The sequence below is a fragment of the Myotis yumanensis genome, unplaced genomic scaffold (genome assembly GCF_028538775.1).
Source record: "Myotis yumanensis isolate MYYU_CA2020_CCGP unplaced genomic scaffold, mMyoYum1.0.hap1 SCAF_11, whole genome shotgun sequence".
NCBI classification, from domain to species: Eukaryota; Metazoa; Chordata; class Mammalia; order Chiroptera; family Vespertilionidae; genus Myotis; species Myotis yumanensis.
In genome coordinates, this window is record NW_027223762.1 from 39,998,153 (window position 1) to 40,023,081 (window position 24,929).

Here is a 24,929-nt window from a genome sequence, read left to right on the forward strand (position 1 = left end):
TCCAGGACCTGTTAAAATTGCATGCCAGGCCAATGATATTAGAGTCTCTGGATTTTATAGCTCTCATTGGTGTGTGGCCAGGCTGAAAACCACAGAGCTAGCCTTTTACCTAAAAGCTAATTTATCCTATTATCAGAACACTACTATTTAAATAGCCATCCTTACAAAACCTCCTTTAAACATAAACAAAACAGAAATCTATGTGCATTCAGGAATTTTGTTCTTTTATAATATTCTTTCCTCTCTTTTTTTGGAGGCTGACGGGGAAAAGAACAAAACACCTCTTCTGTTTGAATTGACAACCCCCTTTAATGTTTCCATCCTCTTAGTTCAGTGGTTTATATCAGAGTCATCTGAGGGAATTTTAAAAATGTCCTCTTTGCCAAAACCGGTTTGGCTCAGTGGATAGAGCGTCGGCCTGCGGACTGAAAGGTCCCAGGTTCGATTCCGGTCAAGGGCATGTACCTGGGTTGCGGGCACATCCCCGGTGGGAGATGTGCAGGAGGCAGCTGATCGATGTTTCTCTCTCATCGATGTTTCTAACTCTTTATCTCTGTCGCTTCCTCTCTGTAAAAAATCAATAAAATATTTTAAAAAATGTCCTTTTTAAGTGGCACAAAAACTAACCCATCCGGTGTCTGCTGCTAGGCGTTAGCAACCATTAACCTGCATAGAATGCTAATCTTGAAAAAGGACACCTGTGCTCCACACCTTAAGGCTTAAATGGTGAAGAAGCAGTGTCCAACTGGAGTCAGGCCCCTTCTTCCCCATCTTTTCCTCCCCACTTCTCCCAACCCAGAGGAAAAAATTCTACTTGGGGGAATGTAACAAATTCGAGGACAAATGAGATTGGATTATATTCAGTATAATCTTTTAAAATATAATTCATTCTGCTGTGACAATGGATAAAATATCTGGTTTCTCAACCAATGTAGATCCTTTGATGAGGAAGGACAATGTGTTATGCGTGTATGTTTTTCTCGTATCTGCTGCAGAGTTCAGCATCCTTCTTGGTCTATAATAGGCAAAAAAAAACAAAAACATTTGTAGGAGGAATTAAATAAAATATAAGTAGATTGCTTTGACAGATCAGAAATAATTCTTGGAATCCCTAGGCACCCATGCATTCCTTAAAATTCCTCAGAAAATGCTCATTAGATGAAAGATGTCCAGGCAGAACATCAAACTCTTCAACTTGTCACATTGTGATGCCAGTGAGGGCTTAAAGGGATTATGGTGGTGGCCAGGGTTGGCTGATTTCACATCTTCCTGTTACCTTCCTCTTCCATTGACTCATGAGGAGTTGATATTCACCCAGTTATTTCATAGGAGGATATGCCACATACACAGATCAGGATAAAACAATGTGGGCAGAAACTTTAGTGTCCACATTTTATGGGCAACATCAATTAAGGCAAAGAGCAGAAATTCATAAGAAGAGCTTTAGAAGTCAATGCTTTGCAAAAGCCATTCTGAACATGAAATAGCAGATAGAAATATTCTGTATTCTCCCATATGACTTCACAGAGTTCCTGGCTTCAACCTTCATGCAAGTAAAAGACTCTTTTGACATGAGCTCCTTGACCAAATGATTGGCCAAATAACTTAGGCCCATTCTTGAAAGCTCCCTTTAAACTCCTCTAACCTGGAATTATGGCACTGTTTGCTAAAATTGTAAATGTTTCATTGCTTTCTATACGCACACAATGAAAAAATGTTGGGAAATTCATTTATGTGCCTGTCAATGTGTGGAGTGTTAGAGAACAACATTCTTTGTATTGGCAAGATAGAAACTCCATATCTTTTAATCTAATACAGTATATTTTGGCTTCTGAGTTATTCAAGTCATTTGAATTTCTGTGGGAAAGCATGCCATCAGTTTTATCATGACATTTTAATAAAATGCTATAAGCTAATTGAAATAACTGGGTAATTCAAGGCAATAGACATGAAGCACTCCCCTGTGCTAGGCATAGTGCTGGGCATTGGAGGACCAAAGACAAGACACAAATTCTGCCCTTAAAACCCACAGTCCGAACAGTGTCAGTGTGTAATTCTACTGGAAAAGGCCAAGTCCTATTCTTCCTTCTCATCATGTCTGGCACAGCAGCGATTCCTTCCCATTTCTTTTGCTGCTATCTGATGTTAGTCCCTGATAATTTTATGCCTGAATTGTTGCAATCATTTCTTAATGACTTTCTTTTTACCTTATTATCTTGCCCCTGGTTTATCTTTAATTTAACCAGCTAGTTCATTCTGTATGTTGTCACCACATCAATCTTCCTAAAATGTGATTGTAATCTTTTTACTTCTGACTCAGCAACAACCCCACTTTTTATTTTTACCAAGTCCCTTTCCACTTTTCCAATCTTGACTGGACTGTTCCTCATGACCCCTGTCTTCTAGTCTGACTGCTCTTACTGCTGTTTTGTTGTCAATGGTCTTCTTACCTACCCTTTTTCTCACCCATGTGGATAGGGATAGGTCTTTATAAGACTTTCTTTACCTTCCAAACCCCAAATTACATATCTCTCATTTAATTTTTTTCAAATCCATTATCTATACCAACTATTTGATACTTTATTTACCCACATAGACTTTAAACTCTATGAAGAGAAGGGACATGTATTAAATTAAATCTCTTTATTGCCCCCACATTACTTAACATAGTACATTGCACATACAGAGTACTGTTTTGTATAATATCAAGTTGGAAGGCAATATTAGCAATAATTTAATCTATAGTTTAATGATATCCAAATTGTTCATGGGCCACCGTGCTAACTCTCTGACAAAGATCTGAGTTGGGGCCTGGTTCTCCTAGAATTAGTATTTCATCTTTTTTTTTCTTCAATTCAGCCAAGATTTATTTTGCAGGTGCTATATATACAGAGCGATGCCAAGAACTCATCATTCCTTTTCTTATGTTGTTCCTGGATATAGGGGCATCGGAGGAAGAACTGGAAAGTGAGAAAGTTCATTCTGAGAGAAGACCCTGCATATCTGCACTACTATGACCCAGCTGGGGTGAGATTCTGTGGTCAATAAGCCCATCCTACTGGAAGCCGCCACTGCATCTGCTCATGGGGCTTTCCACTCCCATTTCTGCTCTGCTGATATCCCCTTCCCCTCTTCGCCCTCCCACTTTTGTTTTTCTGCCACCTATCTCTATGGTTTTCTACCTCCTCTTATTTGCAAAGATTTGAGATCTTAGGCTTTGAGGCATAAGCTCAGGGATGGAAGAAAATATCACTAAATTATCATTTATTAGTCAACTCAACAGAATTTGTTTTATTTTCCCTAATCTAATATTTTCAGAGGGGTTCAACCAGTTCAACACTTTGTTCCTGGTTTAATATGCAAACAAGTGTTAGTTTCTCTTTCAGGCCAACTTGGATGAAAGCATTGTTTAAATCTAGGTGCTTAGACTGTTGAGTATTGAAGGGGGCTTTTCCTCAATGAAATGAGCCAACTCTGAAGTGTAAAGACACCTCCATCTGGGTTGGGTCCCCAAACTCTTTGATTCTCTCCCATGAGGGTTAATTGCATGAGGCTAAAGAGCTCCGGAAACATGCAGTTCTCTTGTGGGACATGATGATTCAACCTTTCCACCTCCCCTCCCACTTTCTCCAGATATGAAGCTAAGATTGACTTGTGTCTCCTCACCCCATCTCCCCGGGTGAGGTGGTGGGTGGGGGACTTGGAAGGGGTGTCTTTTAACTTCCTTCCGCTCTTATCTATTTTGGGGGGCCCTGATCTATACCTGAATGAGTGTGTGGCTTTCAACTGACAAGATAAGTTATATCCATACCCTGTACTTTGGAAACATAAGAAAGGACTCCTCTCTCCTCTAGGGGGAAGATCCCCTGGGAGCAATTCATTTGCGAGGCTGTGTGGTGACCTCAGTGGAGAGCAACCCAGATGGTAAGAATGAATTTTTTTTTGAGAGCGGTGTATCTACTTAGGTTCCCTTTCCACTCATGGGCATCCTGAGCCAACAATTATCAATCATTCGATTAATCAGGCATAAGCATGAATGAATTTCTGTTTAAAAATCTGGGAAAAACCAAGAGCTATTCTTTCCCAACTTCTGCCCTGGCTCTGTGGGTCTTGGGGAGTTAGAGAGATTTTGTGGATGCTTTGGGTAAATCAATGAGCAATGCTGAGAAAAATTCTTCACATTAGAACTGGCTTAAGTGGAGAAACTTGTTACCTCCTGATGCGTGTAACTGAGCCATGACATTCCTTAATGGGAGCCTTTTACATACCAGGAAATCTCCCACAACCCAAAGAACATTTGCAGTGTGTGGAAGGTGTACCTGGGTTATCGTTAGGTCTCTGCTAGTTGGTTAGCGGCATGGCCTTGGGTGAATCACCTAAATAATCTGGGTCTTAGTTCTTCCTCTGAGAATGAGAGATGACCAGATGACCTCCGAGTCCCAGATCACAAGTCTATGATGTGGTGCATGGAATAAGCATGTTGGTGTAGATTGACTTCTCAGGTGTGGGGAGGGGTGGTATCACTGTGGAGGTGTGGTTTGGACATCCAAACCTTGATTTTATCTGGTTGTTTTGGGTTTATGATGTTATAGAGATAGACAGAAAAACACTACAGTTGCATAAGCCTATATTTTTTTCCCCCACTACCCCTGCTTACTCCCTTCACCCCATAGAATTCTGCTTTAGTTTTGGGGTAGGGAGCATCTTGCTTTTTGATTTGAGGTGGAGATTTTAAGCCTTGTCACAGTATTGGCCAGTTTACTGCCTCCAATCTTTCAGCAGAGACTCTAACTTAGCCCTTGACAAAAACAAGTTCAGGCTAGTCTGGTGGTACTGGCGGTAGGCCTGGCTATCTATCTATTTATTTATTCACTTACTTATTTATTTATAAATTTAAAAATGTATTAGAGTCAGCCCTTGATTTATATTATGAGTAGAGGAAATATTCATTAGACACTATTAGAGGTTGCTTACTACTCGTATGAAAAAGTGAGAAATTTAGTTTGTAAAAGAAAACGTTTCTCCTTGAGTGTTTCAACTTATTTCTTAAACGCACACACACACACACACACACACACACACACACACGATCATACTATGTACCTGTCCATATAAATACTATCTATAGTTATACAATAAATATATATATTATCATACAATGATGGTAAGTTTGAAAACCACGTATTTGATTTTCTTAGAACACTCAGGAAACAGGGATTTCCTTCCTTGCAGAAGGAGGGCTAGGTGGCCTCTCTGATGCCCATGGGCACTGTCATTCCTGTTTTCTTTCACCAGCCAAGAAAAGTGAAGAAGAGAACCTGTTTGAGATCATCACGGCCGATGAAGTTCATTATTTCTTGCAAGCGGCCACCCCCAAGGAGCGCACCGAGTGGATCAAAGCCATCCAGGTGGCCTCCCGGACTGGGAAGTGAGGACACACCTGCAGCTCCTCCTCACCCTCCAGAGGGAACCCCCCAAATAAGCTCGGTCCAGGATCTATTCACTTCTGGAGACACATCAACAAGAAAGGGCCCAGGGCTGGGAACTTTTCACCTGCGGGGGTTCTAAATGTAACTAACCACATGCCAGGCGATGTGCACCTGCACCCCACCATATGGCTCACTGCAGTCTCTGCTACTCTTCGTGTCCCCCAAGCAGATATACCAAGCTATGTGGAGTTGGCACACAGCTTAATCTCTCAGGCCCCTGGTTCCTCTTCTGGAAAATGAAGTGAAAGCCTTGAGGTCCTCCTTAGCTTAAAACCCCAAAGCCCCATGATTCTAACACCCCCCCGCCCCCCTGTCATCCAGCTGCTGTCCCTTCTTGACTAAGTCTTGGCCTTCAGAACCCGAAACAGCTCTTCCCTTTATAATCCTCGCAACCTGTACTAAGAGGACTAGGCACAAACCGCGTTTGTTCTTTTCCACTTCCTTCCGTTGCCCTTGGCCACAAGATTATGTATCAAAATGAAGGAGACCTCTTTTCTTCCTCCCTCCCTCTACCCGGAAACGTCCTGAGAGCCAGCAGTGCAGCGGTGGCTTTCAGGGTGAAGCCTTCGTTCACACACTAGAGCCTGGAAGGTTATCATGTCTTCTGCGAAAAAGACCCAGGGAGGCCTGGAGTAGCCGAGGTCTTTTCCATGCCTTAAAGCCGCTCAGAGCAGGCGTTTTCCACTCCCACTCGAGGCTGGTCTGAGAGGGCCTACCTTTGTTTCTTTCAGGAGCATTTCTCTATCATTTATTACCATTAGGATGGGGAACTCCACATCTTTGAGATTGTTTCATTTGAGTGTTTGCAGGAAAAAAAGTCACCATATGGGTTCCCTTCATGGTTTCTCTCCATGGGTGCAAGGCCTGGACAGCTGCCTGGTAATGTGTGCCTCCAACCCCAGCTCCAGGGTGCAGGGGCTGGACCGCAGGCAGCCAGACAGGGTGATGGGTTCATATAAAGATAGCACTGAAGGGACAGAGCTGGTGGAGGCGGTCAACATGGTTTGGTGCTTTCAGTTCTGTGGTGAGTGACACTGTGGTTGTGCCTGAGCTTTAAGCATCAGCTGTAGCAGCTCCTGCTGGGCCTCACGGACCCACTTTCAACCAGACTGATCTGACCTTGATTCAAATCAGGGACCGGTTTCCAAATTTTGTTCGTGTCCACTCACTGGTAATCCTAATCCAAAACTGAGAGATAAACCGGGGTGTGTGCGAAGGTGTATTTCCCAATTTCAGATTTTTAATTCTAAGGCCCCAGTGAAGAAAGGAGAGTAGAAAATTCTTCCTAATTGTATCAACTCTCTTCCCTCCCCCAATTTCACACAATATCCATGAGGCTATTCCTAGTCCCAGATTGTTTTAGCAAAGGCCTTCGGGCAAAAGACTACCTTTCTTCTGATTCTGTAGTAAACTGTTTTCTTAGAACAAGCACAGTAGTTTTTCGATATTCAGTGTTAAAAGTATTTATTAATATGGAATCCACGTTATGTTTTCAAATAAATATGACTGTGTTTAGTGTCTTTTGGATGTGATAACGCTGATGTTTTGCCTCCCATTAATGACTCTCCTTTTCTACAACCCACTTCCATTTACTGAGGACAATACCATTTATAATCTCTCAAGTTATCCCGATGACTCTATGATTTCAAAGTCAGTCTGTTCTAGGAATAATAAAAATAGGGGGCAATAAAGATAAACCATAAGCCTGGTTCACTAATTTTTAATTTATGAGTCCTTGATTATAATGTTCAGGCAAACAAGAGTCCACAAATGGCCATTAGCTATTAAGGATGCAGAAAAGTATTTGCATCACGGAAAAATAAGTTTCCTACAGGAGGGCTGCTGTGTGTGGTTGAGCAGATGTGTGCTGCTCAACCCCAGGAGGCACTATTCAGACCGGATTCTAGGTGACTGGCGCCCCTAGGATTTTCATTACACAATCTGCATATTTGGATACAGTCGTCTGCAGAGAATGCAAAGTGTTATCATGGCTTCCTCACACAGCAACTCATTCTTCCTGGTGGAACAAAGGGGTCACTTTTCAAAGTCGATATTTCGAGTCTAGGTATAGATGTTATAGCTGAACCTCTTTGGCTAAGAAGTCTGCCCAGGCCTTCAGGCTAATGATAGGTAAATCCACATGGGTCCTAGCCCCAGAGCGACAGACTTTTCCCTCAGTAATGTGGATGAAGGAATATACAAACTGTCAGTTTCATTTGAAGAACATTCAAAACCAAAAAGAAAGGCTGCTTGGCATTTACCCAGGATTCCAATTTAGATGGGAGTGGGGTAAATTGTAATATAATCCACTGTAGAAGAATTAAGAAAGTATATATAAAGGAGAAAAATGTCTTTGTGCATCATGTGATCAACAGAAAAATAAAGCATTCGATCTGAAAAATCTAACACCTTTGTGGGAAAAAAATAGAAGGGAGCACTGGGAGGTGAGAATCTTACACGCAGATGGAGAAGACAGTGCTGATTTAAGGAGAGATGTTCAGTGTCCCTTGTAGACACACACACAGACACATACACACAGACAGCGACCAACGTCTTCCAGTAGAGGATGACTTTCCAAAGCAGGACGAGGAACTTGCTTAGATTAAAATAACGAACTGTTCCCAGTGCTACACAGAGCACCGGCGTCATTTCTTTTGATTTGCGGGGAGCCTACTATAAATGAGCCTCTTTCTGCTGTCACCCCACATCAGCCTTCAGGTACAAAGAAAACCACCCCAGGAATTCCTTAAGATTTCAGGTTCCATCTTGTGCTCTCTAAACAAGGAGTTTCACAACTGAGTATAGTGGATTGGGAGATGTCAGAGGGGGAGAGGGTGGGACAAAGAGAAGGAAAGGAGGAGTTTGCTTTAAAACAAACAAACACCAAAACTTGAAATGATAGTTCTCAGTGATTTGGGCTCAGTTTCAGGGCAGAGGGAAGGTAAAATTCAGACCCCAGTAGAGGAGAAAAAGGAGAACGAGTAGAGAGTATTTATGACACAATATTTGCTATCTAGTTAAGATTCAAGGGAACAGTGTTTATGGGGAGGTTGTTTGATACAGTGGGAAATGCCTTGGTTTAGAGCCTGGAACCTGTGTTTGAATGCCCAGTCTGTGACTTACTACACTTGCACCATGTAAGAGTATCAACTTCTTTGCCCCTAAAATGAGAATAATAATGTCCCCCTCATAGGGCTCTTCTTAGGACTAAATGAAATACTACCTGCAAGTTACCTGGCATGTGTGGGCACCAGACAGATCCTAGTTCTCTTTCTTCTGACTTCTCTGTCAAGAAGCCATTCATATTAATCCAGATTTACTTTTTTTAAAATTTAACAAATAGTTATTGAACATTTACTATGTGCCAGCAATGAACTGTATACTATTATTTTTTCATTTGCAAAGTATATGTATATAACTTTGCAAATGAAATTATATATATATACTAGTGGGCCAGTGCACAAAATTCGTGCACTGGGCGGGGGTGTCCCTCAGCCCAGCCTGCATCCTCTCCACTGTGGGACCCCTCGGGGGATGTCCGTCTTCCAGTTAAACTGGCAGTTGGACATCCCTCTCACAATCTGGGACTGCTGGCTCCTAACCGCTCATGGGCCTGCCGGCCTGCTTGCCCCCAACTGCCCCACCACCACCAGCCTGATTGCCCCTAACCATCTCTGCTTCAGCCCCGCCACCTTGGCTTTGTCTGGAAGGACTTCTGGAAGGTCTCCTGGTCTAATTAGCATATTATCCTTTTATTAATATATATATGTGTGTATATATATATATATATATATATATATATATGTATATGTAATGTCATAGGGTCATTTTCCCCCATAAGGTATTAATTTACTCAATTGTAAATTGCCCTGTGTCGGGTTTTGAGAACATAATCTCCACAGGCTCCATGTCAGTGGGTTTCAACTTTTGGTTTCTGTCGGAACGGCTTGCAGAATTCTTTCACTGAACATATGCCTGAGCCTCTGCTTCAGGGATTCTGATTTCATAAGTGTGCAGTGGGGCCTGTTTGCACTTCTACTTTAAAAAATATATATGGGTAACTTTTTTATCAACATTAAAGGTAAGAACTACTAGTAAACTGCTTGAATCCCCACTGCCTACAGTTTAGACATTGAAGAAATAGTCTAGCATTTAAGGCTCTTTGCCAACTGGTCCCCACCTACCTTTCCTAACTGACTTCCCCTTTGCCCACCATCCACTCCAGACATCTCACTTGTCCTTGGGAAGACCATCAGACTTCTGGAACCTCCTCTTGCTCATGCACCCCCAAGGCCTAGAACTCTCTCTCTCTCTCTCTCTCTCTCTCAATATGTTTTTATTGATTTTAGAGAGAGGAGGAAAGAAGGAGGACGAGAGAAACATGGAAATGAGAAACATCAATCGGTTGCCTCTGGTTTGCACCCTAACCAGGGATTGAGCCTGCAACCTAGGCATGTGCCCTGACCAGGAATCCAACCGGTGACCTTTCGGTGCACAGGACAACAATCAACCAACTGAGACACACAGGCCAGGCTGGCTCTCTCATTCTTAATGCATAGCTCCCCCACCCCCTTTGTAATTCCCTCTACTTCCATGGCAGACCTTATGTCTCTGAATTTCTCTGTTATCTATTTGTACTAGGAAGAGTACATAGCAATAGTTACGTACTCTATTGGTTGACCTTATGAACCATGATTCCTGTTTTAGGGGTTTGTGTTCTTTGGGATCAGGAAAATGTATGTCTTTTACAATTTTTCCAATCCTTTCTAACACCTAGTTCAGTGCTTGTGCATAGTAGATGCTCTATAAATAGCTGTTGATTGAGTAATGAGAGTCAAGGAATTATAGTCACAAGTAGGAAGCTCTTTATTCACTGACAGGAACTTAGGGAGATCCCTGCAGCTGTAAGAGCACACTTTTATCTGCTACCGCCATCCTAAGTACTTGGCAGATATAAGCTCAGTTAATGTTTATAGCAACCTTAGGAGATTTATATTATATTATTCTCATTTTATGGATAAAGACATTTTGGCACAGAGAAGTGAAGTAACTTGTCCAAGTCACACAGCTAGAAATTGTCAGAGTTGGGGTTCTAGCCCAGTCTGGCTGGCCCTAGAGTCCCAGAATTCAGGCTCGTAACCCCCACTTTCCCTTCATAATAAGAGATGAATTTAATGTGCTAATCATAGATGCCAAGAACTTTGTTACATACCACCCAGATTTTTCACTTAATTTTTATAACAATCATGTGAGGCAGCTTCACCCCCATTTTGCAAATGAAAAAAAAAATGAGGTTAATAAGATTACCCAAGAGCTCTGAGCCAGTAGCCCAAGGGACTTCAAACCCAGGTCTGCCTGGCTTCTGAAGCCACGTGCTTAAGTGCTCGGCTCTGCCCTGAATTCATTTGGGTTTTACCAACTTTTGGTTATGTATCTCGTTGCTGTGGGAACGCCCTGCTTACTGCACCCACTATTCATGCACTATCAGCGGCAGCAACATTTCCTGTTAGGTCACAGGGCTCTAGGTTTTCCTTTGTTTAAAGGGAAACCTGTATGGTCAGATACAGCTATGCAAACAGCTCTGCCCTGCTGATATTGGTTTGGAGGCTCTTGACGATTTTATTCTCTAACACTATATGTTCCAAAGCATTTTCCTGAGCTCATGAGCGTGTGTGTGTGTGTGTGTGTGTGCCTATATATACACATGTGCACTTGTATATGTACTTATAACCTTTTTACCTAACTCTACTGATATCACTGCATCCATGCACAGGAAAGAAATTGCTGTGCGATCAAAGGTCATGTTTTGTCAATAATAAGAAAGCAAACAACATCATAAAAAAGCGGGGGGATACTTTACTGAAAAAGATATATAGATGGCCAATCAACATCATTAGTTATTAGAGAAATCTTTATTGCCAAAGACACTATTTTGAATACAGTGGGTCAAATAAAAGATATTATTAAAAGTAATTTTATCCATTCCTTTTTACTATTTAAAATATGACTATTAGAGAATTTAACATTGTGCATGTGGCTTGCCTTTGTGGCCTGCATCAAGTTTTTATTGGATAACCTGGTTCCAGATAGTAGTTCCTCTATCTGGATGGTTCCTAAAACAAGGATGTCCAAAATATGGAACAGATCCTACACCCAACCCACAATGTGTAATGTGAGCAAGAAACAAGTGTTTGCTGTTTTAAGCCATTGGGGTTTGGGGTTACTGCGGCATTAATACCCTAGCTAACCTGTTGGGTCAACATGGAAGAGGAACTTCCAGACTACCCTACCCTCTGAAGTCTCCATCGATTATTTTTCTTCTTTAGATTTCTCATCTCCAGGAGTCACAACCAGACAGGTCAGAATCTTTTACGATTTTTCCTTGTCTTTCTAAATGAACTCTCGTCTAGTAATAATTCAGAAGAAGAACGGCATATCCAATATCACTGTGTGGATTTTTCTTTTACGTCAGTGTCTTGACAGACAAGAAAGATAAGTTTCTCGTTGTCTTGCCTTTGGATTAGTAAATAATGTCAACATGAGGCTGGAAGACTCACTGCCCCAGTTTGGTCATTTGTTTTCTGTCACAGTGAGTGACCCAGATGGAAGAGCAGCCCACTCTTTCTGTTATGCCTGCCTTCCTGTCTCTCTTGCTCTCTGGGCCTCTCTATGAACTATTCACATTAGTGTTTTACAAGCAAATTCTAACCATAGTATGGAGAGCATGTGGAGTGAGAGGACAGTGGTAGTCAAGCCTGTTGTCACAACCAGGTAAGAGATGATAGGAACACGGCAGTGAAGGTGAGGCAGGTGAGAGTCCATTTCAGTCACCAGCTGAATAACTATTTTTTTTTTTTTTTTTTTTTTTTTATATATTTTATTGATTTTTTACAGAGAGGAAGGGAGAGGGATAGAGAGTTAGAAACATCGATGAGAGAGAGACATCGATCAGCTGCCTCCTGCACACCCCCTACTGGGGATGTGCCCGCAACCCAGGTACATGCCCTTGACCGGAATCGAACCTGGGACCTTTCAGTCTGCAGGCCGACGCTCTATCCACTGAGCCAAACCGGTTTCGGCTGAATAACTATTTGCAGAAAGTCCATCACATATCAGGAATTTTGCAGGGATGAGAAGTAGCTGAGCCTTCCTCTGCCTCAAAGAACTGTGGTGCTGATGTTTCAGCACCTTGTGACTGCTGAGGACTTGATGGGCCGATAAAGAGGGGGAGCTGGGCTGTTTGAGACAGCTTCCTAGAGATGGTGAGAGCTGAGTGAAGCCTTGCAAGATGGATATTATCAAGCAAAGAGGGCAGGGAACAGACCAGAAAGCTACTCAGGCGGAAAAATGAACAAGAGAGAAAAGAATCTGAGATGATTTTCAGTTTGGCGCTTAGTGACCTGGAAAATGGTCATTTCACTGACCAGTGTAAGAAATACAAAAAGAACAAGTTAGTGGGAAGGATGATGCATTTAGATAGAAAAATACTAAATGTGAAGTTCTAGCTAGGAATCTAGAAGGGACTGCCCAGTAGCAGTTAAGGATGTAGGAATGAAGCAAAGAAGAAAGGTCAAAGGGAGTGTTACATGTTGGAGTCGTGTGCTTGTCTGTGAGCATTTGAAGCTGTAATAATGGAGAAGACTGCCCAGGGAGAAGAAAAGTCCATGCGTTCATTTGACTCATGCATTCAGTATTTACTGAGAGTTCACTGTGTGGTAAGTGAAGAAAAGTGAGAACAACCTGAGGAAGTGTGTACTTCAAAGACAAACTGAAATGTAGACTCTTCCTTCAAGAGACTTGACTGTGGCCCAGCCAGTAGGGCTTGGTGGTGGAACATTGACCTATGAACCAGGAGGTCTTGGTTTGATTCCTGATTGGGGCACATGCCCAGGTTTCTGGCTCAATCCCCAGTGGAAGGTGTGCAGGAGGCAGCCAATCAATGATTCTCCCTCATCATTGATGTTTCTTTTTCTCCCTCTTCCTTCCTCTCTGAAATCAATAAAAACATATTTTTTTAAAAGAACTTAAATGTGCAAGGAAAGGGATAAATAGCTGATAACTAGATGGGATAGGAAACCAAGAGAACACTTTAAAAGGATGAGAGACTTTCTGGAGTTGAAAATTTAGTTTAATTTCACCTACACTTAAAAAAAAACACACCTTTTTGTCAATGAGAGAAATATAACTTAAAATTTTCAGTTGATTGTTTGCATAGATGTTAATATTGTTAAAATGTTCAGGGATTTAAATCATATCTATTAATACTCCTACCCATTATCTGATTCTTCTGCTCTGCAAATAATGGACTTAGAAGATTTATGCTTCAAAAGAAATTAATTGGACAAATGTTAACTGGCCATCTCAAGAGCTAGGTGTTATGCGGGTGCAGAGAAGTCAAGACCCAATTGTGCTCTCCAGGCCTTAGTGTCTCTTTATAAGGATTAATGCTAGCGAACTGCATAGATGACCACAGTGATGAGATTACACCTCCATTTTTAGAAAATACTGCAAAAAGTAGGAAAGTAGGAATATTGAGGAAAGCCTAGAAAACTGGCTTGAGCTCTGTTTGTGTTAAATAAATAACTAAAGAATTAGGACTTCCCTTTTTTTCTTGGAGGCAATGGGCATTTAGGTAGCTTGAAAGACGGTCACTCAAGGGACAGGAAAATCCATTAGTGGATTATTATAGTTTATTGGCATGAGAGGCAATGGAGTATAGGTAGCAGAAATAGAGATGAATGCATGATTTCTTTCCAGGTCCTTATATTTGTATTCAAAAACTAACTTCAAATATTTAAAAATAAAATTGATTTTATAAAAATGTGACTCAAATAGTACGTTTACCTTAGAAACCAAGTTAATAAAGTCATTCTTGCTTTAAAGAAGTCAGTGAGAGTGCTCTTTACATTTCTAATTTTTAAACTTTAAGTGTATTTTATGTCCACAAAGTAGTTTTAATTTTATTAAGTTACTTTTGAATAAATGAGTTATTTTAAACATTGCTTAATGCTTGAAAATTTTAAGCATGAAAGCAAGTTTTTCACTGCAATATTTTAGGAGTTAGTCTGTCAAATCTGGTATTTTCTTCTACCCATTTATAAATGCCCTAGTACAACACCCTCTTTTGTTTCATGTCCTATTTAAAAAATATTTTATTAATATTTATTATTATTTTTAAAATTAATTTTTATTGTTGAAAGTATTACAGATGTCCCCCTCCCCACTCAAGCCCCCTCCCCAGGCCTTCACTACACTATGCACTATTGTCTATGTCCATGGGTCATGCATATATCATATAAGTTCTTTGGTTACTCTTTCATCTCCCCTGCCCTCCCTCCCCCCTCGCCCACCCCACCACCCCCGGAGGTTCCTCAGTCTGTTGAACACAACTATTTCAAATGAAGAATGTACTGATTGAATACGATGGTGAAAGCTAAGAGGTACTTAGAGAGGACGTTGGTGTCTTGTTCCTCTGAGAAGAGTAGTTCCTTAACAGAAAAAGGAAAGTTATAAAATGAGGATGAGTTTGGAATATGATTTTGAAAATAAGGTGAGAGAGTGGGGATCAGGGGACTGCTTAAACGCATGAGCAAATAAGTAAAAGCTGAAATCTTTGGAGATGTGTTAATCAAAAAACAAGTAATAAATTGACACAGCTGTATGTCAGACAACTGGGAAGACCCATGGATGGAGATCAGGAGCAGGGAGAGGAGCCGCCAAGGGCTTGGTAAAGACGTGGTCTACAGGAGGAGACCCAGAAGCCTGGGGAGAATTATTTTGCAAGAAAAGGGAAGTGGTCAGCAGTGTCAAATGAAGCTGAGGCCTCAAAAAAGCAGTTGGGTTTGGTCACTGAAGCACCATGGTGACTTTCAAGGGAGCAGTTTCCGAAGAATGGTGAGGCAAAAAGTCTCAGCACAGAAAAAATGGTGGGTGTAGGGAAAGGGGGAAGCTGTGGATGTAAACTATTCATTCTAGAAGTTTGTTACAGTGAATTTTAGAGAATTGGGTTTCAGCTTTCAGGAATAATAGTGTAAGTCATTCTCTTACTTGTTCAATCCCTATGTGCCAGGGCCCACTGGGTGCTTGTCCACTGCTGGGTGAATAAGGCAGGCCAGACCCCCCACTGTTACGCAGCTTGCGTTCCAGTGTGGAGGTTGTCTTCATCTATAAACAACGAGGACAACCTCAGACACTGAAGGTGCTATTGATGAAAATAAAACAACGCACAAAACAGGCACATTTCAGTCTATGGATAGAAAGAGAAAGCACACAGAACCTGAGGCAGGACCAAGTGCCAAATATTCAAGAACAAAAAGGCCATTGTGCTTGGAGCTTGATAAACTAAAGGGGAAGTAGTGGAAGACACCAGAGAGACAGGGGAGGAGTTAGGGTTTTCTTCTAGGGGACACCATTATAGATTTTAGAGAAATGACATGATCTGATTTACAACTTTTGAATTCTCTTTGGCTGCTTTGTGAAGAATGGACTGAGGAAGCTGCTGAATAATTCAGGCAAGGGAGACGGGTGGCTTACACCAGGCTGGTAGCCCTGAAAACAGAGAGAAAGAGCCAGATTGGAATATGTTTTGGTGGCGGAATCACCAGTTAGGACCTGCTAAATGTCGGGATAAGGGAAAAAGACAAGTGAAGGATGACTCGGGTTTTTCATCTGACTGAGTGGATCAACAGTGGAACCTTTTGCTGCTCTGGAAAGACTGGGGGAGGTGCAGATGTGGGGTGTGGAAGGGTAGTAGGGTAGACGGGGTGGCTGATGTGTGACATGTTTTGAGTCATCCAAGTAGAGGTGGGGTTCAGAGCAGTGGTCAGAACCCAGTGGAAGATTTTTCTCTTAGTGGAGAACTGAATATTTGTAAATTATAGATTGAGGGTAGGACTATGCTGGAGAGGGGGTGAAAGGCAGAAAACGAGGAAGGAAGGTTTTGAAGGAGGGAAAGAAGGATTGGATCACTGGCCCAGACAGAGGTTTGCCATGGAAAGCAGAAGGGACTCTACTGATGCGAAAACGGAAATAAGGACAGATGTAGAAATAGAATTCTTTAGAGGTTGAGAGGAAGGAAGAGGGTAGAGCTTATGTGGAATGACCTCTGCCATCTCTCTAAATAAGAGAGGAAGTCGCCTGCTGAGGGTGACTCCAGGGAGAGGAATTGTTAGGAGCTGGAGGAGAGAGGTGAGGAATAGACATCTTAGGGGCTCAGTTGAGAGAAGAGAGCATCACTCTCTGTAGTGCAGGAGTGAGAAAGGCCCTTGACCTCAGAAGTCCTTAGTGACCCTCAGGCAAGGATGAGGAATGCAGTGGGAATGAATTGGGCACACAGGTTGGGTGACAACTCTAGCAGTAGGTGAGGGGAGCGTTGTTAGACTAGATTAAGGGCATGTGTGGGATACAGGGGGGCCTTAGTGCACTGAGTGGGGCTGATGGGTTAGGGTCCTGGTGTAGGCGAAATGCTGGGTGTGTTTGCCACAGAAGAGAGCTGTGCTGCTAAAGTGTGGTTCACAGCCCAGCAGCTGCAGTGTCCCCCGGAGTCTGTTAGAAATACAGAAGCTGGGTTCCAGCCCAAATCTCTGAGCAGGAGTGTGCATTTTAATTAGACTCCCGCATCATGTTCTATGCCTATTAAAATTTGGAATGGGCTGCTTTGGGGAATGAGGCTTTCAAAGGTTAAAATTAAAACAACAACAATACAACTGTATATTTCTGCTGAAGATGTGAGGATCTTTCTTATAGATTGGTTTGATATATTTTACTTTGTAATCTATATCATTTTTCTGATTTTATTTTTTAAATATATATTTTTTATTGATTTCAGAGAGGAAGGAAGAGGGAGTGAGAGATAGAAACATCAATGATGGGAGAGACTCATTGATTGGCTGCCTCCTGCATGTCCCCCACTGGGGATCAAGCCCACAACCCGGGCATGTGCCTTTGACCGGAATCAAACCTGGGACCCTTCGGTCCCCAGGCAGATGCTCTATCCTTTGAGCCAAACCTGCTAGGGCTGATTTTTCTGATTTTAAAAAAGAACATACACTTGTCTTGGAAGTGGAAAATACAGACATGTCTGAAGAAGAAACCAATGTTCAAGCACATTTTTAGGACTACTTACAATGTTAGAGGGAACAGAATCCTGACTGTGAGAGTCTCCCGGAAGGTTAGTTTCTCACAGGGAGGCAGGTACTTCCTGGTTAGATGACCTTCTAAGCTAGTTACTTAACCTAGCCTCTATTTCTGTATAAGCTGATGTATGCAAATAATACTACACAGGGTTAATGTAAGGATTATATTACATGTAAATACCTTAAGGCAATTCCTGACACATAGTATTAGGTCTGTATCAGGGAGAGAAGTCTCTACGCAAAGCAAACTTTTAACACAATGTCATAGCTGCTCCTGCTTGGAGGTCTTTGGACTACTTCGGGTATAGACTACTGTCTTGAAGGTCCTCACCAGCCATGACACTTCAGAGGGAGAGCCCTGGAGGACTGAGGAGGCAAGATACACCCTTGATCTGAAGGAGCTGGTCAGGGGATGGATGCCAAGGTCTAGGAAAAGGGAACAAGATGTGGAGACTTTGATGTGGGGAGTTAAAAGCAACAGAGCAAAAGCCTAGGCCTGGGATGGAGTAGAAGATTCTCCTCTCTCACTTTTGGTATTGTACCTTTTCTCTTTGTTACATAAGTCCACAGCAGCAGTGCAACTGCTTTTGTAGTAACATAGCTCAAACTGAAACCATGAAAATCAGGAAATAAATGTATGAACTGCCTTTAACTCCCCCTGACCAGGGGTTAAGCAATGTGGAAATCCCCCACTTTCTCACTGTGGCTTGTCCACAAATATAAATAAGCACCGATGAAATGCCATGGAAAGTGTGCAGCATAATGACGTGTAAGGCTATATGCAATGTTCAATTTGCCATGTAGGGTAGAAAGAGTACATACCACTCCTCTGAAGGCATAACATGTCCTCGGCGTCATCTTGAAAGCAGATACTGAGACAGAATTAGAGATGGAAGGGGTTTATTGGGAAAGAGAGAGGTTAAGTTCATGAAAGATAGAAGAAGAAGCCGAGTTGGATACAGAAAGTTTTCAGACTACAATGCAAACCTGACAGAGGTGGCCTTGAGAGACAGAGCAAACGGTAGTCTTCTCAATGGACAGAGCTTTGAGATTTGTGTGGAAGAATAAGTGCCCAAGGTGATAATATTTTTGGACTCATGGACAGTGGCAAATGGCCTGTAGAACTAGTCAGGGTCCTATAGGGAAAGAGACTGAAAAATCAGAGACAAGGTCTGAGATAGTAGCATATGGACATATAGAAAGGGACCTGAGGTAGAAAGATGTCTGTATTATATACTAATACTCCCCCAAAGCATCCACCTGCAAACTAGTTAGCCAGTTGGTGTTAGCCAGGCCTTGTCTACAGTCACTACAGAACCATGGGCACCTCAATAGGGTGGTCACAGTGGCAGAGGTGGAGGCTATGCATAGTGCCAGCAGCATTGACTTCCACTTTCCAAGGCTGATCTAGCTACTGCCACCTCTGAATGGCCAACCTGTTAGCAACAGAGATAAATGTTGAGCCTCCTGGGATGCAGTATGTCAACCGAATCAGAGGCTTCTATATGACACTGTGTCTGAGACCCAAGGGCTGAAAGCAGGTGTAGCCTTACTTACCGCCATGCCCAGTGACCCATCCGGTGATTTGGTCTTTGCAATTCTGGACTCAGTTAAGTTAGAGGTCTTTATCCTCAGGGAGCACATTCTTGCTAGAGGACACAGCAAAGTCCCCACTGAACTCTAAGTTACAGCTGCCACCTGGGCATTTGAATTCCTTGTGTCTTGGGACCAGCCCACAAGAGGTGGAGTCAGTAACTTGAAACAGAATTAGGAATGCAAGGGATTTATTGAAGGCAATGCGTTTGAAAGATAAAAGTGGGAGGATTCGTTAGTGAGCGCCTCACATTGTGGTGCAAGTAGGACAATGGCTCAGTCCACATCATGGGAAGCTCCAGAGCAAAGATTGCCTGTTCCCATGTTGAGGAGAAATGGCCAAGCCCTCCTATTCCACCATGATTTTCTACTTAAGAACAGAGGTATTTGGTCCATATGGATTTTGAAAAGAGCCTTTTCTGTATTTCAGAAAAGGTTCTTAAAGATCCCACCCTTATATCTCCCTAGTGTCTAGTTAGCTTTCATGTGAACTCTAGTCCTGCAGCTTTGGCTCAATTCAACATTACAGTCCTTTATTCTCCTAATAAAACTTGACATTTACTAATGAAAACATTGGCTTGCATAACTATTATCTCTAAAATGGATATCAAAAGCCTAGGTTGGAACTAAAAGCTGAATATTGTTTCCCTTTTTTGTAGCTTAGCTCTGCTCACCCCTCTGAAGAGGCTAAGGGAATAATAAAAATTGCCAGGAATAAAAAGTACTTGTAATAATATTTCAAATTATTACCCTGCATTGATTTATCTCATAGATATCATGTTGCATAAAAGAAACCAGTCTCCAAAGAATGTAATGCATGAATTCTTTTACAGGAGGTTTAAGATCAGGCAAAACTAAAGGTTATAAAAGTCAGAACGTTGAATACTTTTGGGGGTATGCTATATCATCTGGGAAACTGCAGGAGGAAATCTCATACGATGCTGGAATGTTCTATAACTTGATCTGGGAATTGTGTGTTAATATGGGGAAGATAAATTGTTGATCTGGCCGAAACCGGTTTGGCTCAGTGGATAGAGCGTCGGCCTGTGGACTGAAAGGTCCCAGGTTCGATTCCGGTCAAGGGCATGTACCTGGGTTGCGGGCACATCCCCAGTGGGAGATGTGCAGGAGGCAGCTGGTCGATGTTTCTCTCTCATCGATGTTTCTAACTCTCTATCTCTCTCCCTTCCTCTCTGTAAAAAATCAATAAAATATATTTAAAAAAAAATTGTTGATCTGTACACTTAAGATTAGTGTGCTTTTGAATATAATTGTATTGTCTTTCAATAAAAATGCATTGTTAGTTTCCTATTGCTGTTGTAATAAATTATCACAAATTTAGTGGCTTAAAACAGCACATGTTTATTATCTTACTAGAGGCCCGATGCACGAAATTCGTGGAAGGGGCTTGGCCCTTGCAGCCGTGGTGGCTTGCCTCGGCCTTTGCAGCCCGGGCTTCATCCGGAAGGTCATTTGGCTGTCCGGTCTACTTAGCATATTACACTTTTATTATTATAGATAATAAACATTCAAAAATGGGTCTCCCTGGGCTAAAATCCAGGTGTTGGCAGGGCTGTAGGGGAGAACCCAGGTTGTGCTTTGTCTTGCCTTTTTGAGGTACTTTGGCTTGGACTCTCCTTCCATTTTCAAAGCCATCATTGGCCAAGTGATGACATCTCTCTGGTTCTGACTCTTTTGCCTCACTCTTACCCATTTTAGTACACTGGTAATTGCATCTGTCCCACCTGAATAATCCAGTATATATCCCTGTTTTAAGGTTAGTTGGTTAGCAACCTTTATTCCTTTAAGAAGGAAAAGAGCTTATGACAGAAAAAATGGAAGCTTTTTAATTTTTTTTAATTTTTATTGATTTCAGAGAGGAATGGAGAGGGAGAGAGAGATAGAAACATCAATGATGAGAGAGAAGCATTGATTGGCTGCCTCCTGCACACCCCCTACTGGCCATGTGCCCTTGACCGTAATTGAACTCGGGACCCTTCAGTCTGCAGGCCCCGACGCTCTATCCACTGAACCAAATCAGCTAGGACGAAAATGGAAGCTTTTAAATGGAAAATGTAATATTGATTTTTCCGGGCATATCATTGTGAAAGTAAGAACATCAGAGAAAAAAGAGAAACAAAAATAGGGCACACACAAGAAACTGGAAGTGAGAATGTTATTGGACTCCTCAATAGCAACATTGAAACTAGAATAGATCAATGCCTTCAAAACTCTGAGTAAAAGTTATTTTTGACCTGAAAGTCTAAATGTGTCTTTTTTGAGGCACTGCTCCTTCAATTCCTGACCATTCTGGGTTTCCACAATGCACTTCACTTAGATTCCCTTTGGTATCTCTCCCTGCACGTGCTATAATTGACCTTCCTCTTCCTCTGCTAAATCATTTTTCATTCTTCCATCGACTTTCTGTTTTCAGACTGTGTTTCAATTACACATCTCCTTAGTCACATTGAGAATGCAATTTATATTGCTGTTTCTCTTTTTTCTTGTTGTTTTGTGTAATCTGCAATTAGGTATAGAAAGGCCTTTCCCTGCTTCCTAACCATGGAAAGGTTTTCTCCTTGTTTTACTCATTCAGTCTTTCAATGGCTACTTATTTTTTTTTTTTTTTTTTTTTTTCAATGGCTACTTATTGATTGCCTCTGTTCAGCCAGGCTGAGAAAATAAAACAAAAGCAAGCCCCTGTGGCCTCTATTACAATGCATTGGCAATTCTAATTCTACCCTATTCTTCCTGTGCAGATCAACGACAAGGTCAAGTTCTTATTCTCAGGAAGCCAAAAGAACAGGCACATGCAGGTGGTTAACACTATCCTGTTACCTGTACATGTGATACACATTCATGTGGCCACCATATTGCATTCATGCATCTGTTCTCCGTGTTCTCTCCCTATGTGGATGCTTCTTCAGGGCATCAGAAACGGGAAAATCTTCCCCAGTTGATTCCCCCTGCATTGACTCTTTATTTGCATTTGTCTACGAATTTCTTGTCTTTGTCAAATGAGTCAGCAAAGATGTAACTGTTCCCTTATTTGGCTTGTTTCATGTGCTTCAATGTCACACTGCAGCAGAGGTACCAGGGTCGCTGTTGCACAGTCCATGGTGTCTGCGCATATGGCGCACACACGTAAAGGCGTCTAGTTATCTTTTCTGCTCCATCTGGACACCCGAGTGTTAGCTACAAATGCTAATTGGTTGAGTGCTTTGCATACTTTCTCTTTCAAAGCCTGAAGGGTTTTTTTAAAGCTGAAATTTCTAAAATCAATGAAAGGGTTAGTTCAAAAATGAGGACTCAAAATTGTGGGAGCGAAACCAACGCCTGGCTCAGAGTAGCAGCAGCACCGCGGCTGCTGAGGGTTTCTCTGGCCAGTGTCTCTCCCTCCAGTCTACAGCACGGGGAATATCTTTGCCAACCTCTTCAAGGGCTTTTTTGGCAAAAAAGAAATGCGCATTCCCATGGTGGGCCTAGCCAGTGATGGCGAACCTATGACACGGGTGTCAGAGGTGACACGTGAACTCATTTTTTTTGGTTGATTTTTCTTTGTTAAATGGCATTTAAATATATAAAATAAATATCAAAAATATAAGTCTTTGTTTTACTATGGTTGCAAATATCAAAAAAATTCTATATGTGACACGGCACCAGAGTTAAGTTAGGGTTTTTCAAAATGCTGACATGCCGAGCTCAAAAGGTTCGCCATCACTGGCTTAGATGCTGCGGGGAAGACCACCATCCTGTACAAACTGAAGCTGGGTGAGATCGTGACCACCATTCCCACCATAGGTTTCAACGTGGAAACTGTGGAGTATAAGAGCCTCACCTTCACTGTGTGGGACGTGGGTGGCCAGGACGAGACCTGGCCTCTGTGGCGCCACTACTTCCAGAACACACAAGGTCTCATCTTCGTGGTGACAGCCATGACCGAGAGCGTGTGAAGGAGGCTCGAGCGGAGCTTATGCGGATGCCGGCGGAGGATGAGCTCAGGGATGCTGTCCTGCTCGTGTTCGCAAACCAGCAGGACCTCCCCAATGCCATGAACGCAGCTGAGATCACTGACAAGCTGGGCCTCCACTCTCTGCTCCACAGGAACTGGTCCATTCAGGCTACCTGTGCCACCAGTGGGGACAGGCTCTATGAGGGACTGGACTGGCTGTCCAATCAGCTCCGGAACCAGAAGTGAACCGAACTCCTCTCTTCCCCCGCTCTCCCTCCTTCACCCTTGCTTTCCTCTCATGTGGCAGATGTGCCCCTGTGGTGTGAGTGCCGGAAGCTGTCTCCATGGTCGGTCCCCCTGTGCTTCATCATGTTGTACATGTGCAGACTCAGCCTGCAACCGGGTTTTTATTTAATGTAAATAGTTCTTGTTTCTAATGAGGCAGTTTCTGGTACTCCTATGCAATATTACTCAGCTATTTTTATTGTAAAAAAAATAAATAAATAAATAAAGAATCAACCCACTGTTTAGTACTGAGAAGGGATTTTGGGCACCCAGGGCAGAGCCTCTAGGAGTTGCTCTGAGATCACCTCAACACTCCTCCTCTGGGCTTTAAATCTGTGTTGAGATCCATTTTGGTGGTTGGTTTTTAACCCAAACTCAGTACATTTTTTATAATATAAATACAAGGTAAGGAGACACTTTAACACAGAGAAGGGGGAAATGTGCCTAGTGTAGGTTCTGCAGTAATAGCTTGAGTCCAGTCTGCCCGTGGCCTGTCTCCCATCTGGAGCGTGCAGTGGGCAGAACCAGCTACAATACATTCTGCATGGTCACTTACGGTCCCTGATTGGCTTTGTCTCGCTGGGTCATATGCATCCCATAGCATTTGTGCTTGTACCTGTGCTTACACCACTGCCTATGTGGGTAGGCTGGGGGCTGCGGCCACCACTCAGGCCCCTTGGAGGGATCCCAGCCTTCCCTTCGGTCAGTGTGGGTCAGCGTAGGTGCTTTGGTGGGACCACTCTGGCCAGAACGGGAGACCCCCATGGTCCCTACACACACTCACTTGCTCCAGGTTGTCTGGATCTCACCAGTAGGAACTCAGGCAGGTGACTGGACATCTTAGAGCCTAACTCCTCAGAGCCCCTGTCCACATGTCCTTTCACTCCCTCAGCCTGCAAGGGTCAGATTGATATAAAAACAACAACCTCTACTTTTTTCTTTTGTATTTTGATAAACACTGAAGAAACTAGAGCTGTTAAAATTTATCTTGGAGAAAACCTCAGAACTGGGTTATCTGGTGTCGTGGAACCTCTTACTGCTTTCAATACACGATTAGTAATCAACTGTTTTGTAGACTTGTTTTCAGTTTGACAAACAAGCACTGTAATTATAGCTATTGGAGTAAAAAACGTAGTAAATATAGTTTATTAAAGAGTTAACTTAGACACTGTTGGTGGGAATGCAGACTGGTACAGCCACTGTGGAAAACAGGATGGACTCTCCTCAAAAAATTAAAAATGGAACTGTCTTCTGACCCAGCTATTCCACTTCTGGGAATTTGCCTGAAGAAATTCGAAACACTGATTCAAAAGAATATATACACCCCTACTCATTATACCGTTATTTACAATAGCCAAGGTTGGGAAGCAGCCCAAGTGTCCACCAGTAGATGAGTGAACAAAAAAGCTGTGGTACAGTTACATACGGAACACTTACTTGGCCATAAAAAAGGGAAATCTTACCTTTTGTGACAGT

The 24,929-nt window shown here is 42.4% G+C and overlaps 1 protein-coding gene and 1 pseudogene across 1 annotated transcript in view; both read left to right on the forward strand.

The window, feature by feature from the left end:
- PLEK (pleckstrin) overlaps nucleotides 1-7,016 on the forward strand; it is a 49,354-nt gene extending 42,338 nt beyond the window's left edge. The window contains exons 9-11 of the mRNA XM_070429371.1: nucleotides 2,944-3,027; nucleotides 3,855-3,924; nucleotides 5,296-7,016. Of these exons, the coding sequence (XP_070285472.1) occupies nucleotides 2,944-3,027; nucleotides 3,855-3,924; nucleotides 5,296-5,432 (291 nt within the window). The 3' untranslated portion in view covers nucleotides 5,433-7,016. The remainder of the gene's footprint in view (nucleotides 1-2,943; nucleotides 3,028-3,854; nucleotides 3,925-5,295) is intronic.
- Nucleotides 7,017-22,347: 15,331 nt separating this feature from the next.
- On the forward strand, nucleotides 22,348-23,428 carry LOC139019650 (ADP-ribosylation factor 1 pseudogene; annotated as a pseudogene).
- Nucleotides 23,429-24,929: the final 1,501 nt, after the last annotated feature.